Source organism: Notamacropus eugenii, chromosome 5 (assembly GCF_028372415.1).
Source record: "Notamacropus eugenii isolate mMacEug1 chromosome 5, mMacEug1.pri_v2, whole genome shotgun sequence".
In the NCBI taxonomy this organism is placed as follows: Eukaryota; Metazoa; Chordata; class Mammalia; order Diprotodontia; family Macropodidae; genus Notamacropus; species Notamacropus eugenii.
Window position 1 is genome coordinate 227,432,436 of NC_092876.1, and position 17,249 is coordinate 227,449,684.

The 17,249-nt window shown below is 35.7% G+C and overlaps 1 protein-coding gene across 1 annotated transcript in view; it reads right to left on the bottom strand.

The window, feature by feature from the left end:
- LOC140505813 (sodium channel protein type 9 subunit alpha-like) overlaps positions 1–17,249 on the bottom strand; it is a 146,665-nt gene that overhangs the window by 81,846 nt on the left and 47,570 nt on the right. The window contains 4 exon segments of the mRNA XM_072612198.1: positions 3,116–3,205; positions 3,904–4,022; positions 5,895–6,161; positions 16,948–17,005. Of these exon segments, the coding sequence (XP_072468299.1) occupies positions 3,116–3,205; positions 3,904–4,022; positions 5,895–6,107 (422 nt within the window). The 5' untranslated portion in view covers positions 6,108–6,161; positions 16,948–17,005.

The following is a 17,249-nucleotide window of genomic DNA, read 5'->3' on the forward strand; positions in this document are numbered from 1 at the left end:
CAGCCAAAGACAATTTAGAAGTTTGGCACGAAAGGTCTGCTGCATTTGGGAGAGTAGAGCCCAGTCCAGTCTAGGCTGCTCCAGTGCAGACTAGGACCCAGCAACCCAGGAGAGGCCCGTAGGATTGACTAAATCAGCAGAGGCAGTAGCTGCTTCCAGAGCTCTAAACCCAAATACAGTAAGGGGGGAGGGGTCAAATAACTGATCAGAAGTAGATTATAGGGGTCTCCACTAGCAGTGAGGAAGTCATGAAGTCAAAACTCCTACATTCAAAGATACAAATAAAAATCTGAATTGGCCCCTGGCCATGAAAGAGCTCCAAAGGAATTTTAAAAATCAAGTAAGAAAAGAAGATGAAAAATTAAGAAGAAAAATGAGAGTTATGCAAAAAAATGATGAAAAAAGAGTCATCAGCTTGGCAAAGGAGGCATTCTATTGCTTTGCCCACAGTGGGATCTGAATCACAGGCCTAGGTACAAGGAGGAGGAGCACTAGCACACCAGAACTTGAGGCCACAATGGACCCTTATTATAGTTCCAGGGCAGAAAAGAGTACCTGTGGTCACTCAAAACAGAGTACAGGCCAGAGAGTATAAATACACCTCTCAGACTGTACCACTTTAGAAAAACTGAAAACTTCCAGGTCCTTAGAAATATCTCTGAAAACAGGTATACAAAACTCTGAAACTTGGAAAAATGTACCTTCCTTGGAAGAAGAGTTCCACTTTGGCAAAGAGTTAAAAGAATTAAAAGTTAAAAGTCAAGAAAAAGGCTGGGAAAATGATCAAGTAACGAAAAAAATCTGAACACAGAAATTGACTATGGTGACAAGGAAGATCAGAAAACATACTCAGAAGACAACAAAGTCAAAACTCCTATATTCAAAGCTTCAAAGAAAAATATGAATTGGCTTCTGGCCGTGAAAGAGCTCAAAAAGGATTTTAAAATATCAAGTGAGAAGTAGAGGAAAAATTGGGAAGAGAAACGAGAGTAATGTAAGAAAATCATGAAAAAAGAATCAACAGCTTGGTAAAGGAGGTACACAAAAAAATTCTGAAGAAAATAACACCTTAAAAAATACTAGGTCAAATGGCAAAAGAGGTACAAAAATCCAATGAGAAGAAGAATGCCTTGAGAAGAAGAATTCGCCAAATAGGGGGAAAAAAGATATACAAAAGTTCACTGAAGTAAAAAAACAACTCCTTAAAAAGTAGAATTGATCAAATGAAAAAGGAGGCACAAAAGCTCAACGAAGAAAATAATTCTTTAAAAATTAAATCTGAGCAAGAATTGAGGCATCAAGAAACAATATAGAAAATCAAGAAAATAAAAATAAAGTAGGACACAATGTGAAATATCTCACTGGAAAAATAACTGATCTGGAAAAATCGATCCAGTAGAGATAATTTTAAAATTATTGGACTATCTGAAAGTCATGATAACAAAAGAACTTGGATATCATCTTTCAAGAAATTATTAAGGAACACTGCCCTGGTATTCTGGAATAAGAGGAAAAAATAGAAATGAAAAGAATCCATTGATCACCTCTTGAAAGAGATTACAAGATGAAAACTTCCAGGAATATTATAGGCAAATTCCAGAGCTCCCAGGGCAAGGAGAAAATATTACAAGGAGCCAGAAAGAAACAATTCAAGTATTGAGGTGTTACTGTAAGGATAATACAAAATCTAGCAGCTTCTATATTAAAGGATTAGAGGCTTGGAATATGATATTCCACAGGTGAAAGGAGTTAGGATTATAATCAAGAATCACCAAACCAGCAAAACTGAGTATAATACCTCAGGGGGGAAATGGATATTCAATGAAATAGAGAACTTTAAAGAATTCTTGATGAAAAGACTAGAGCTGAATAGAAAATTGGACTTTCAAAGACAAGAATGAAGAGAAGCATGAAAAGATCAACAGGAAAGAGGAAATCCAAAGGGACTTACTAAAGTTGGACTGTTTATATCCCTACATGAAAAGACAGTATTTGTAACTCTTGAGACTTTTCTCAGTATTTGGGTAGGTGGAGGGATTATATACATATAGACAAAAAGCAACAGGTAGGTTGAAAGGAAAGGATGATATCTAAAAAAAAATAAAATTAAGGGGTGAGAGAGGAATATATTGGGGGGAGAAAGGGAGAAATAGAATAAGGCAACTTATCTCTCCCATAAAAGAGGCAAGAAAAAGCTTTTTCAGTGGAGGGGAAGAAGGGAGAGGTGAGAGAAAAAAAGTGAACCTTACTATCATCACATTTGGCTTAAGGAGGGAATAACACGAACATTCAATTTGGTATGAAAATCTATCTTACAGTACAGGAAAGCAGGGGAGAAGGGGAGAAGTAGGGTGTGGGGGGATGTTAGAAGGGAGGGCAAATGGGAGGAGGGAGTATTTAGAAGTAAACACTTTTGAGAAACAATAGGGTCAAAAGAGAGAATAGAATAAATGAGGGGGCAGGATAGGATGGAGGGAAATATAGTTAGTCTTTCAGAACATGGCTTTTATGGAAGTCTTTTGCATAACTACACATGTATAGCATATATTGAATTGCTTGCCTTCTCATTGGGTATGGGTGGGGAGGGAGGAAGGGAGAGAAGTTGGAACTCTAAGTTTTAAAAACAAATGTTAAAAATTGTTTTTACATGCAACTGGGAAATAGGATATACAAGTAATGGGGTATAGAAATCTATCTTGCTCTACAAGAAAATAGAGGAGATGGGGATAAGGGAAGGGAGGGGAGTGATAGAAGGGAGAGTAGATTGGAGGAAGGGGTAATCAGAAGGCATGCTGTCTTGAGGTGGGGAAGGGGAAGGATGGGGAGAAAATTTAGAACTCAAAGTCTTGTGTAAATGAATGTTGAAAACTAAAAATAAATGCATATTTTTTAAAAAGGAAAAACTGTTTTTACATGTTATTGGGAAAAAATAAATGCTAACTAAAAAGAGACTATTCTCATGTTTCTGAGAGTTAAAATGTATAGATAGGATTTTAACTAGATCACAAGGGAAATAGAAACACGGAAAACAGAAGAATCAGCAATTTTATGTAAGGGAAAGGAATCCAAGGTCCCATTTATGATATGCATTTTAAAAGGTATTTTGCAGACTTACTTTAGAGCCTTTGTCCAGGTTGGAGACGTACACATTGTCAAAAATAAACAGTTGATCACAAAAGTACCCATGATAAACATATTGAATAGGGTAAGTGAAAATCAAGGAAAGTAAAATGATAAATCAAGTTAGAGATTTCCTATATATCTACTCAGGATATTTATCTAGCAGGTTATAGCCTATAACTTCTCATTTTTCTAAAGAGTTACAGAATGACTTTCAAGAATTCTTTTCTCTCCATCTTCACAGTCATCAATAATGTAATAGATATTTGAAATGTTTTCCAGGTTGACCTCTAGCATACCTATTTAATCAGATCAGTGTACAGTACTGATTATCATGAAAGTGATGGGAATAATAACTAGATTTATGTAGCACTGTGAGATTTGAAAAATACTTTACAAATATTATTTAAGTTTTTATCCTCACAACAAATCTAAGAGGTAGATATTATTATTATCTCCACTTTATAAATGATGAAATGAGGTTAAATGACTTGCCCAGGGTCACACAGCTAATAGGTGTCTGAGGCTGGATTTAGTTCTTCTGACCACCAGGCCCAGTACTCAACACAGTATACTACCTAACTACCTTTTGTGTTTTCCTATTCAATTAAAAGGCAATGAATGGACTAAAATTAGAGATTATTTTAGAATGAAAAAATAGCTAAAAGCAACATTTGTATGCTAAAACAGTTGCATTTATTTAACATTATTCTGTTTTTGATTTTGTTTTTATTTTTTTGGTTAAAGCAGCAGCATTGTTAATGAGCCCCTAGGAAAGGATATAAGTTTACTAGAACCTTAATAGATAGTCTTCTAATCAGATTGAAAGGAGGTAAAATGTATAAGGCTGGAGTGGCATTAAATCTGAAGATTGTTTTCCTTTCATTCAATACTAGGAAAGTCTGCAGAAGGAAAGACAGAGAATGAAATTAAAAATTAAAACTTTTAATTTAATCATTTTTAACATTTATTTTTAGTCTACATTGATCAGTTATTGTTCAGTCATGACCAACTCTTCATGACCCCATCATGGGGTTTTACTGGCAAACATACTAGAACAGTTTGCCATTTTTTATTCAGTGGATTAAGGAAAAAAGAGATTAAGTGACTTGCCCAAGGTCTCACAGCAAGTAGGTATCTGAGGCTTGATTTGAAATCAGGTCTTCCCAGTGCCCTATCGACTGAACTTCCTGTCTGTCTCCAATGATTAGTTATGGTCAAATGAAATAAATATGGGCATATACAGTGTTTTATAACTAAAAAGCACTTTGAAAATGTAGCCCCATAAGAAATTAGAGAAATTAAAGCTAGAAAAATATTTAAAGAACATCCAATCTATTACTCTGCTAAGAAAATACCACATGGGGTCATGAAGAATTGGCTGTGACTGAAATATGCAAACAACAAAAATTCATTACTTGTTCTGAAGGTAAAACAATGTGTGACTTAGTTAAAGGACTTAGGGATGTTTAAACTTAAAAAGATAAAATGATGAATGTATTCAAGTATTTAAAGGGCTGTGTCATGTAGTACAGGGCCTACATAAGTTTGGTTTAGTCACAGAAGGCACAATTAGAAGTAAGGAGAGGAAATTTCAGAGGTGAATTTAAGCCTGATATAACTAACATGTTCCTAGCAATCAAAATTGTCCCAAAGTGGAATCAGCTGGCTCAGGAGAGAGTAGGTTCTCACTTTACTAGCAGCCCTGCAGCAAAAAGTTGGTAGCCGCTTGTATATGGTACAGAAATACTCCTTTTCAGATAGTAGCTCAACTAGATGATCTCTAAGGTCCCTTCCACCTTTGGGATTGTCATTCTATGAAAAGTTTTTTAATAATTCTTAGCTATCAGAAAATGAAATAGACTACCTCTGTAGGTCATAACTTTCTTTCTCATCAGAGGTGTTCATACGGATGCTGAATGATGTTAAGATCATAGATTTAGAGCTGAGGGGGACCTTTAAAGTTCATTATTATATGTACATACATATACACACATACATATATAAGTATATGTGTATAGGTATATACAACTACACACATACACACACACACACACAACCACACATATATACACACACTACCACTGTCCTTTGCTGGTGAGGACATAGTCTTAAATGAAAAAGCCTGAAAGTTAAATTTATAGATGTGGTTTGCTAATATCTATGAATAAGATAGAACCCAGACTTTCTTGACTCTAGGTCTACCCTTCAATTATGCTATGTACTATAGCAAATTAACTCTCTGTGATAAGCTGGTATCATATCATAGAATCATAAATTTAAAGAAGTCTTTGAAGATTGCCCAGATATAAAATTATAGGACATAGATTTTGAGTCCAAAAGGACCTTAGAAATCATTTTAACTGCATTTCTTATTTTCCATTTGAAGAAAATGAGGGACAAAGACATTAAATGGCTTGTTCAAGGGCACAGTGGGAGTCAGTAGAAGAGCCAAGATTTAAACCTAGGTCCTTTGACAGGAAGCAGGATGGATAAGCATTCTACTTGGGTTACTACTGGCCAGAGCAGTCTATTGGTCAGTTCCAACCTCCATCCCCGTTACACTTTAAAGGCAAAGGAATCAAGACAGTTACAAAGCTGATTTTGATTAAATGTAAGAATATAATATTGAAGGAGTTCAATATTTAAAATACTTCAATACTTGCAATTTTATTTAGCATATTCATCAAGTCCAATCATATTTAAATCCAAACCCTTTCATATATGCAGGGTAAAACAAAAACATTTTCCCTATCGTCATAGGAAATACTTACATTTTTATCCCTGTAGTATGGGTCCAGTTCTTCCAAGGGCTCTGACAGCATCTCTGGAGGAACATCTCCATAAATAAATGGCAGCTGTTTACCTGCTTCCAAGTCACTTCTTGGCTCCAGTCCTTCTTCCTCCTCATCACTCTTTTCGTCAGAGTTGTTTTCTTTAGCAAAGGAATTTCTGGTGAAGTAAGTGAGGTTGTTGGATTTTGCCATTTTTTTTTTTGTTTGGTAAAATTTTAGTATTCTTTCATTCCTTATATGAGATTCCTACATTAAAAAAAGAAACAGGGAGAAACTTAAGATATGAGGGAAAGAATATACCTAAAGGTAAAAATACTTTAACAGCTATCAAAAATATTATCAAATTCAAATGTTTAATTGAAATTAGCGACTGAAAGGAGGATGAATGTTCTACCCAGAGCAACTGAAAGTTGGAAGTAAACAATATAAATTAGCAATCCACACATTCCAGTGGCTGTGACTCATGTCTTCCCAGTACCTACATTTCAGACTGAGCATTTCTAAGTATCGTTTTAGACCTTATAAAATACAAGTGTCATGTTTTTCTCATTTCACTGTGGCTTTATAAGCACTATTATGTCTTGGCTACTAGGTTTTTTTTTTTTAAACATGCTTTATCTTCCTGAGCAGATTATAACTTTTTCAAGCTAAAGATTCCATACAGGACTTTTTGTTTATCCTATTGGATTCATTACATCAAGTCTGGACTGGGGATCCTAAATGTCTCCATATGGTCTTCCCTTGCCTCCAATCTCTCCCCATCCATACTACACACAATTGTCAGAATAATTTTTCAAATATTTTGATCATGAGAACCTTACTTGAATTCTTAGAAAAAAAATTTTCCTTATTTCACTCTCATTACTCCTTTCTGTCAATCCATGTACATCACTCAGCAAAACACTTGGCACGCAGTAGTGTGTATTGACTAACTGAGCTCCCTTCAAAAATCAGCTTAATATTTGGCACTTCCAAAGAGTCATTTCTGATGATTTTCATCTAACTACTATTTCTTCTTCTGAAGCAAGTTGTTCTTTTCAGTGAAATTTTATTTGTATATAATTAGGGTAGGTGTTATTAACAATAGTCATAGAAGAATCTTAATATATGCCTCATGGAATATTTGGTTACAACTAAAAATGCAGCTTGACGAGGCCAACAAGATATATTCAGAAATACAGAAAGGGATTTCGAAGTTCATCTAGGATAATCCACACAAAAAAGTGATCAAACACCTACACATTTTTTTTTAAATTCTCAATGAGTGGGATCTACTATTCCTTGAGGGACTCCATTCAAATTGGTATGGCACTAACTTCTGGGAAGTTTTTCCTTATTCAAGACTAAATTTGCCTCTTAACTTGTTTTCTTTGTAAATAGGGTGATTTCAATGGGGGAAGGACATTAAATCAAGATATGACTGGGGTATGCAAAACAAACAGTATCAACAGCATTTTTAAAAATTAACATTTACTAGCAAACACATCCTTTTGTTTATTAAGATTACTTGTAGTCATGAATAACAAAACTTCATTAGTATGGGCACAGAAGCACCTTCCTGTTTATTTTAATAAGAAGTGACCAAGCATATCAAATAAACTTATAGCTGTGACATCCAGTTGTTTAAGTCCACCATGTGCTTCCCCATTGTCCTTTGGATGACTTTCATTCTTCAGTTCTTGGATGACTGTAGTATTACACTGCACATCTATATGTCATCATCAGAAGCAGACTGGTGTTTTGTTTTATTTTTAAAGGGGCTTTGTTTCAAAAAGGCACTTGAGATCATTATAAGAATCCTAAAATTTTCTAAAGGAAATTTAGCTTTCTGATTCTGTTAAATTTGGGACCAAGCTCATAGCCTATTTATAGTTTCTGTGGAAGGTGGATGTTTTTCTTCTTTTTTGTTGTTCAGTTGTTCAGTCAAGTCTGACTCTTTATGAACCCATGAACTATGCCACAACAGTTCCTCTCTCCCCACTATCCCTCGAAGTCTGTCCAAGTTCATATTCATTGCTTCTGTGATACTATTCTTTTGTCCTCTTTTCCTTTGGCCTTCAATCCTTCCTAACATCAGGCTCTTTTCTAATGAGTCCCATCAGCTTATTATGTGGTCAAAGTATTTTAAGTTTCAGCTCAGAATTTGATCTTCCAGTGAATAGCCTGAATTAATTTCTTTAAGTAGTGACTGATTTGATCTCCTTGTTGTGAAAGGGATTCTCAAAAACCTTCTCAAAAGCACCACAATTCAAAACAATTGATTTTGCAGCACTCAGATTTCTTTCTTTCTTTTTTTTTTTTTTTAACTTTTAACATTTATTTTCATAAAATTTTGGGTTACAAATTTTCTCCCCTTTTATCCCCTCCCCCCCATACCCAAGCATTCTAGTTGCCCCTGTGCCCAATATGCTCTCTCCTCTATCCTCCCTCCCTTCCCTTGTCTCCATCTTCTCTTTTGTCCTGTAGGGCCAGATAGCTTTCTTAACCACTTAACCTGTATTTCTTATTTCCCAGTGGTAAGAACATTACATTTGATCCTAACACTTTGAGTTCCAACTTCTTTAGCTCCCTCCCTCTCCACCCCTTCCCCTTGGAAGACAAGCAATTCAATATAGGCCAAATCTGTGTAGTTTTGCAAATGATTTCCATACTAGTTGTGTTGTACGGGACTAACTATATTTCCCTCCATCCTGTCCTGTCCCCCATTACTTCTATTCTCTTAAGATCCTTTCCCTCCCCATGAGTGTCAGCCTCGGATTGCATTCTCCTCCCCATGCCCTCCCCTCCATCCTCCCCCCCATCCTGCTTGTGCCCCTGTCCCCCACTCTCCTGTATTATGAGATAGGTTTTCCTATCAAAATGAAGCACTCAGATTTCTTTACAGCACAGTTCAAAGCCATACATTCTTACTGGAAAAACCACAGCTTTGATTATAAGACCTTTGTCAGCAAGGTGATGGCTCTTCTTTATAGTATGCTGTTCATATTTGTCATGGCTTTCTGTCCAAGGCCCAAGCATCTTTTAATTTCATGACTGCAGTCTCTGTCTGCAGTGATCTTGGAGCTTTAGACTATAAAGTCTAACATTGGTTCCATTTCTTCTCCCTCTGTTTGCCAGGAAGTAATGGGACAAGTTGCTAAAATGTTATTTTTTTTTTTTATGTAAAGCTTCCAGGAAGCTTTTACATTCTCTTCTTTCACCCACATCAAGAGGCTTAATTCGTCTTTATTTTCAGCCATCAGAAGGTTATTGTCTGCATACATGAGACAAATAAGATGATCTGTAACTCCCATGTGTTTGAGAACTTGCCACATTTTGTTGTGATCCACACAAAGGCTTTAAGGAGTCAAGGAAGGAGAAGTGGATTTCTGGAATACCATAATCCAATGAATGTTGGCAATTTGGTCTCTTGTTCCTCTGCCTCTGAAAATCAGCCTTCTCTTTTGGTAATTCTTGGTTCACATATTGCTGAAGCTTAGCTTGCAGAATCTTAAGCATAATCTTGTTGATGTGTGAAGTGATAGTAACTATTTGGTAATTTGAACATTCTTTGGCATTGTTCTTCTTTAGGACTGGGATGTAAACTGACCTTTTCTAAGCTGGTGGCATATATACACATAGGCAAATTGTATGACCATCCAACTGCATAAGTCTAACCAAAAAAATTCTTTACCAACTTGATTTTTATCTGTCATTCAGTAATGTCAGACTCTGTGACCCAATTTTCTTGGTAAAGACATTGGATTGATTTGTTATTTCCTTCTCCAGTTCATTTTATAGTTGAGGAAAATGAGGCAAACAGACTTAAGTGACTTGCCCAGGGTCACATAGCTAGTAAATATCTAAGGCCAGATCTGATCTCAGAAAGCTGAGTCTTTCTATCTCCAGGCCTGGCCCTCATCCATTGTGCCACTTACATGCCCTGATTTTACCTATAGGATATTTATACCAAGGCTGTAATATTCCAAGGTTTACACGAACAATGTCATGTAGCAGGAAAAGAAAAGGTTTTAAGACCTAGATAACTATAGGCAATCTATATTCAACTTGGTCTTTATTCTGGATCTCTTCCATGACAACAGTAATCACCTTTGATCAGCAAAGATTTGTTTTATACATCATTTGGTTTGGTTTTGGTTGTTTTTACAAAGGGATTTCTGTTTCAAGAAATTTTTTGTGATTTTTCACATATGGATGGAAGAATCCTTTTGAGAGAGCATTTCAGGCACTGTTTTGCTCCACCAAATCAAACGCCTAAAAAAACTGTCAAACAAAAGCACCGACAGAGGGCTCTTGTATATGCCATGTAGCCATTTGTGTAACTGTGGTCTACTATGGAATATCCCTTGTGAAGCTTTCCCTTTTCCCTTCTAATATCCTAAACAAGAAAAAGCCTTCATATGTGTGAGGGAACATGCTCTGCTTTTTGTTTTATGTTTCTGGACAATTCCAAGGTATTTGTAGGATTCTCAATTATTGGGAATCTAAAGTACAGGGCAGTAATTTAATATTAATACATATACCATCTTTAATAATGAACATCCTGATTTGTTCTTTACCATTATCTCTCCTTTATTTCCAATTGTATTGTCTTCTTCACAATTAACCACTTTCATCCTCTATAATCTGATCTGTACATTTACAGCCACTCACTCATCATTTCTATCTAGTTATTTACTCTAGATTTCCAGTCCTTCTTTCATAAAGAGAAAAATTTCCTCCTCCCCTGTCCCTCAAATCATCCATATGTTGGCATATTATTATTCTGTCTCATCCTGATCAAAGCACATAATGCATTCTTTCCTTGGTTTGGCTAATTCCAGAGTATTTTTATCCTGTTTTTAATTCAACAAACATTTATTAAGTACTTTCTAGATGTCAGGCATTAAACTAGGAACTCAGGATACAAAGACAAAACTTTGTCCTCAAAAAACTTATATTTCATTAGAAAGGATATCTCCCTTTTGGAGTCTTCTCTATGTTATTTTATACTTCATATTTCTTTTATTTTCCCCCCTGTCAATCTCTGTCCTGAAGGTCCTTTTGAACATATCTGATCCTTTATGTTTCCACCAACCAATAATGTGGAAAAGGGCTACAACCAAGGGCTCCATGTAGCACATCATAATGTCATGTTCTGTTTCTACAATTTGGAAGGTCCTTCATTGCAGTCTAAGTGTGAGAAATGATTATTAATAACCAATATCTTGGGGGAGATTCAGAGCTTTCCGGCTTCTTTGGAAGTATTGATTTTATGTTCAGCCCCTTGAAGGACATTACTGATAAGGAGACTGAATTAACTCTCCTCATCTTGGTCAGATCCCATCCAACCAAGGAATTTAATCCAAGGTGTGAAAGCCCATTGTGATCTACTCAAGCTTGGGTGAAGATAGATGTTTTTGTTTAGATAGCCCAAGATTGGGAGTAGTCTGGTATAAAGATATTTACTTGGTCCAAGAGTGATATGATGATGGGCAATGTCAACCCCCACATTGGAAGGATATATAAACTGTGAGTTCACCACTACGATTGTCTTTGGTATAAGAGAGACTGCCAAATGACCGTGCTTTTTACTCAGAAATTATTTTGTTTAAAATAAAACTCAGAACTTTTTTAATTGTCATAATTATGGTAACCACGAAGGAACTTTAGAGGAAAAGCAACAGGTCTAGTTTAAGGTCTCCCAGGAAATGCACTCTCCTTCCATGCTCATGGTGAAATTACTTCACCTAGATTCACCTAGAAAGAGAGATTTTCCCTGAGAAACTCAAAGTTGACTTTTGAGTCTCCTCAACTGATGTGCCTGACTCCTGTAATGGTAAAGGAATTGGTAGATCTTCCATGGCCCTTAATAGGCCCATGTGAACTGCTTTGGGCTTTGACCCAGTCCACAGTCTGAGTCACGCAGTCCCCATGGTGGGAGAAACTTGCTGAATGGGTGCAGCTGGGAGGACTAGTGAGCTGGAGCTGAGAGAGAGGGAGCAGGCAAAGCAGAGTAGGGCACCTAGCCTAGGTGAGAGAGGGGCATTGTGCCTAAGGGAGCTGGTTCATGGGAAGGCCTGATGGAGGGAATGCTTGGGGATGGCGGTGCTTCCTCTATTGGTAATATTTACGAACTTCCTTGTTACCATCCTACCATTCTACAATTGATGTTCTGGTATCTGAATAAATATCTTGGTTTTGTCTTTGAAGAAGAGAGTTTATATTTTCCTAATTTACCCTGGAAATACGCATGTACATCCATAGTGGCTTCTGTGGGTATGGCATTGGTGCTACAACTCCCTAACTGATGGGCAAGAAAAAGCTACCAATAAGCCTGGCTTCTACTAAATCTTTACCAAAAATCATTCTTTTCAAAATTCTAAATAGTCAACTTTCTTATCCTTCTAATATTAATCAATACAGTTTTTCAATAGTATGAACACAGCTTTCCTCTCAGCAAAGTCAAAGCCAAATGAAAAGACATGACCGCACTGGTGATAAATAATAGTATTTCTCAAGCATATAGAAAACTGAGTTAAATTTACAGAAATAAATGAAATCTTTTTCAGACAAACTCATTATAATTTTTTTTCACAGTAATGATTACCAACTATGCATTTCCTCCATTCTATCCTATTTATCCTATTCTTTCTCTCCTTTTACTCTGTCTATTTGCAAAAGTATTTTGCTTCTGACTTTTACCTTCCCCAGACTTGCCTCCCTTCTATCATCTTCCTCCTCTTTTTCTTCTTATCTCTTTTCTCTCCTGTTTTCCTGTACTACATAGTTTTCTACATCCAACTGAGTGCATGTTTATTCCCACTTTGAACCAATTCTGGTAAGAATTTGGTTCGTGTGCTCCCCTAACCCCTTCTCCCATTTCCTCTTCATTGTAAAATCTATTTGGGGCCTCTTTTATGTCAGATAATTTACCCTACTCTTACTTATTCCTTTCCCTTTCTCCCAATGCATTCCTCATCCTTACCCTTCAATTTCATTTTTATAGATGTCATCCCTTCACATTCAATTCATACCTCTGTCTAACTGCCCTAATAATGAGAAAGTGCTTATAAGTTTCAAGTATCATTTTCCCATGCAGGAATATAAACAGTTTAACCTTATTAAGTCCCTTATAATTTCTCTTTCCTGATCATATTTTTGTGCTTTTTTTGAGTCTTGTATTTTTTTTACTTAATAGGGTTTTATTTTTTCTATTACATGTAAAGATAGTTTTTTTACATTCACTTCTATAATATTTTGACTTCCAATTTTTTTCTCTCGCCCTTCCTTCCCTACCCCCTCCAGATAGCAAGTAATCTAAGTTATATATGTAAAATCATATGAAATACATTTTCACATTAGTTATATTGTAAAGAAGCATCAGAACAAAAGGGAAAAACTAAGAGAAAGAAAAAAACAACAAAAGAGTCAAAATAGTATACTTTTATCTGCATTCATTTCATCCAGTTCTTTTTCTAGATATGGACAGCATTTTCCATCTCCTTGGCAAGAAAGTGAAATTTCTGATAACTAAGGTGCTTTCTTTTGGTCTTGTTGTGGCACAAAATGTATAAAAATTGATCTGCATAAAAGTATCAGTATCATTTCTGTTTCCACTTCACAATTTACATTGCTAATTCCAGCTTTAAATAGTTCAGTATCAAGTTGTTTTCATTTGTAATTTCTTTCATTATTCTTTCCACTTCCTTATTGGAAATTTTAATATTTACCTTTGAAAGTTGATGGTCTGACTATACCCAGATAGTTGATTCAGGGATAATTTCCCACATCAACAGCAATGTTTTCTTTCTCCTTTTTTTTTAAGTATAAACTATTTTTTGTGTTATAATTTGGTACTTCACCATAAAAACTAGTCAAATCTTTTATTAAAGAAAATGTTCATGATAAAAAGGCATTAGGTTCTGTGTAGTTTGGAGAATGGCTTCCTTTCTTTAAATTGCTGTGGGGAAAACAAATATATTAATGCGTTGTTAGTGGAGCTGTGAATTGGTCCAGACCCAGAGATACTATTAGTAAGCCTATGAACCAAAGTGATTAGGAAAAGAAGAAAAAGAACCATACAAACAAAAATATAGCCATACTTTTTGTGATGGAAAAGAACAGAAAACTAAAGGGGTGCCCATTAATTTGAGATTGGCTGAACAAATTATGGTACAGGAATATTATTCTGCCTCAAGAAATAATGAAAGGGACAGTTTCAGAGAAACTTGGGAAGACACTATCAGTCATTCACAAATCTTTACCATACAATATTGCTGCTACTATATAGTTTTCTGGTTCTCACTTCACTTTGTATCAGTTCATCTAAGTCTTTCGTGTGTTCATCCTTCGTTGCCAAAGAAGACCATGCCATCAGAGAAATGGACACATGACTTGCACTTTGAATTTGTTTTGAGTGAGGGAGGGCTGTGCAGGTCACCAGTCTCACATCTTCTCCAGAGCCACCTGAATCCAGTGACTAGATATTCATCAGGAAGACTGGAGATGACCCAGGATGAAGCAACTGGGGTTAAGTGACTTGCCCAAGGTCACACAGGTAGTGAGTGTCAAGTGTCTGAGGTGAGATTTGAACTCAGGTCCTCCTGACTCCTGCTCTGGTGCTCTTACCCATTGTGTCACTTAACTGCCTTTTCATCTATGCCTAGGTTTGTTCTGAAATCACTGTGCTTGTCATTTCTTATAAGACAACAATATTCCATTGCAATCATAACACAACTTGTTCAGCCATATTGATGGCCATACCCTCAATGTACAATTCTTAGCCATGACAAAAAAGAAATGCTTTATTTTTGTACAAATAGATTCTTTTTTTCCTTTTTAAAATCTCTCTGGGATATAGATCTTGCAGTGGTATTGCTGGATCACAGCGTATGCATAATTTAAAACCCTCTGGGCATAGTTCCAAATTACTCCCCAAAATAATTGATTCATTTCACAGCTCCACCAATAATACATTAGTGTATCAGTTTTTCCATATCCCCTCCAACATGTATAATTTTTTTCTGTCATATTAGCCAATCTGATAGGTGTAAGTGATAACTCAGAGTTGTTTTAATTTGCATTTCTTTAATAAGTAATGATTTAGAGCATTTTTCACATGACTATAGATAGCTTTGATTTCATTAAAAACCAGTTATTCATATCATCTGACCATTTATTAATTGGGGAATGACTTGTTGTCTTATAAATATGACTCGGTTCTCCATATTGTGAGAAATGAGGCTTTTATTAGAGATGCTTGCTTTACAAAGTATCTCAAGTTTCTGGTTTCCTTCTAATTTTGTTTGCATTAGTTTGTTTGTACAACAACTTTTTAATTTTATATTATCAAAATGATTTTATATTTTGTAATGCTCTATCTTGTTTGGTACTAATTTCTTTCCTTATCCACAGCTCTGACGGGTCAATTATTCCATGCGATCCTAATTTGCTTATGATATCACCATTTACGTCTAAATTATGTACCCATTTTTATCTGACAAAGGGGAATAAGGACTTGGACATGTATTCATAACTTAGCCAGGCTGTTATGACATGCCAGATCTCGTGTCTGCCAAACCGTAAATGTTTAATAAATTTTTGATAGATAATGCTTTCAGAAATTGTGGTTACCTGTATGCCAACAAGAAACACAGGACTATTAATAAATTAGATTCCCATGTTCTATCAATCAAAAACTAGTTTTAGATGTTTAATAGTTGACTGTGTCAGGCTCTGATACTTTATTTCTAGACATTGGAGAGATGATAAATCCTGCTATCCCAAACCATGTGACAGAAAACATTTTCTAAATGGTTGCTTATGTGGTAAGTTTGCCAAGAAACATAAACATAAAAAGTAACTCCCACACATAATTTTTGTATTCTAGTAGAATTTATTGAAGAATTCACTGAAGAAGTGTTAGGTGTTACAAATCTTCCAAGGATTTCAGGAAAGTACATACATATGTACATATAGAGAAATGATATACACATATGCACACACATATATGTACACACAATGTATACATATATATGTACATGTATGTGTGTATATATATCTGTACACATACATACACACAAACACACACATATATATGATGATATTATCAAGGAAGTAGCATATAGACAAAGAAAAAAAGAGTTCAAGTACATCTTGAAGTATACTAGCCCTTAACCAGCAGGATGTAGATGTTGATGAAAACAAGCAAGAAAAAAAAATAACATATAAGTAGGAGGAGAACCAAGAGAGAAATATCATGAAATCCTGAAAAAAGAATGCAGGAGGAAAGCATGATCAGCAGGGTCAGATGCTACAGGGAGCTTAAGGAGAACAAGGATTTAGAGATGTATTCATAGCCTTTCCAGAGAAATGCCTATATCTATCAAACAGACAACTCTATACTCTCTATTGGGCACCACATCATATCTCTTCTTCAAATCTTCTCTCTTCTAAATGTTTATGTCAAGGAGAGCAAGTAATTTTTCAGTCACACAAAACTGCAACCTAGGATTCAACCAAAATTTCTTATTCTGCCTCACTTTATAAATCTCATCAGTTTCCCAAGTCTTTTTCTTCAATTGTTGCTGCACCTCACAATAAGACTCCATTTCTTAACTGATTTCTTAGGACAGACTGACCTCTATCCTATCCCCACATCCCTTTAATTTACTCACTCCTCATGCCCTCCTCTTAGAATTCTATGTTTCCTTCAAAACTTAGTTTAAATATCACCAGATATTCTTCTGCTTATGCCTCATCTGACCTCACTTCTTACATGCTTCATCAAAATTCTGTATATAACTGAATGTTTACATGACTCCCTGGATAAAATGTAAGCTCCTTCAGGATAGGGATGTTTCTTTTGAGTCTTTACATCTCAGCATCTAGCCCTGTTTCAGGCATGTGGTAGTCCCTTAATAACTGCTTGTTGATTTACTGGGTATGGACAACATCTGTGGTCTGAAGACTGGACTAATCAAATTCATTGCCAGAAGGTCCACCATTAGATAATTAATATTTTCAGGCACAGCAACTCATGAATACTTACTGAGGCATGGAGGGCTTTAGGTCAGTGATGCTGGATAAAGTCTCTACACTAATGAATCCTTGAAAAACAAAAGGGAAAATATAGATGTTTAACCAAAGGGAAACTTGAAGCATTTCAGATGTTGAATTTAAAAGCCAACAACCCAAAGTTATTCATTCACAGCACAAAAAGAGAGATAATCACACTTACAATACCAGATATTCACACAAAGAATCATAGTACTAGTACTCCCAATTCCAAATAGCTAAAGCAGAGATTTAACCAAACTTCTCTGTTCACTGGTAAAGTACACACTGAATTCA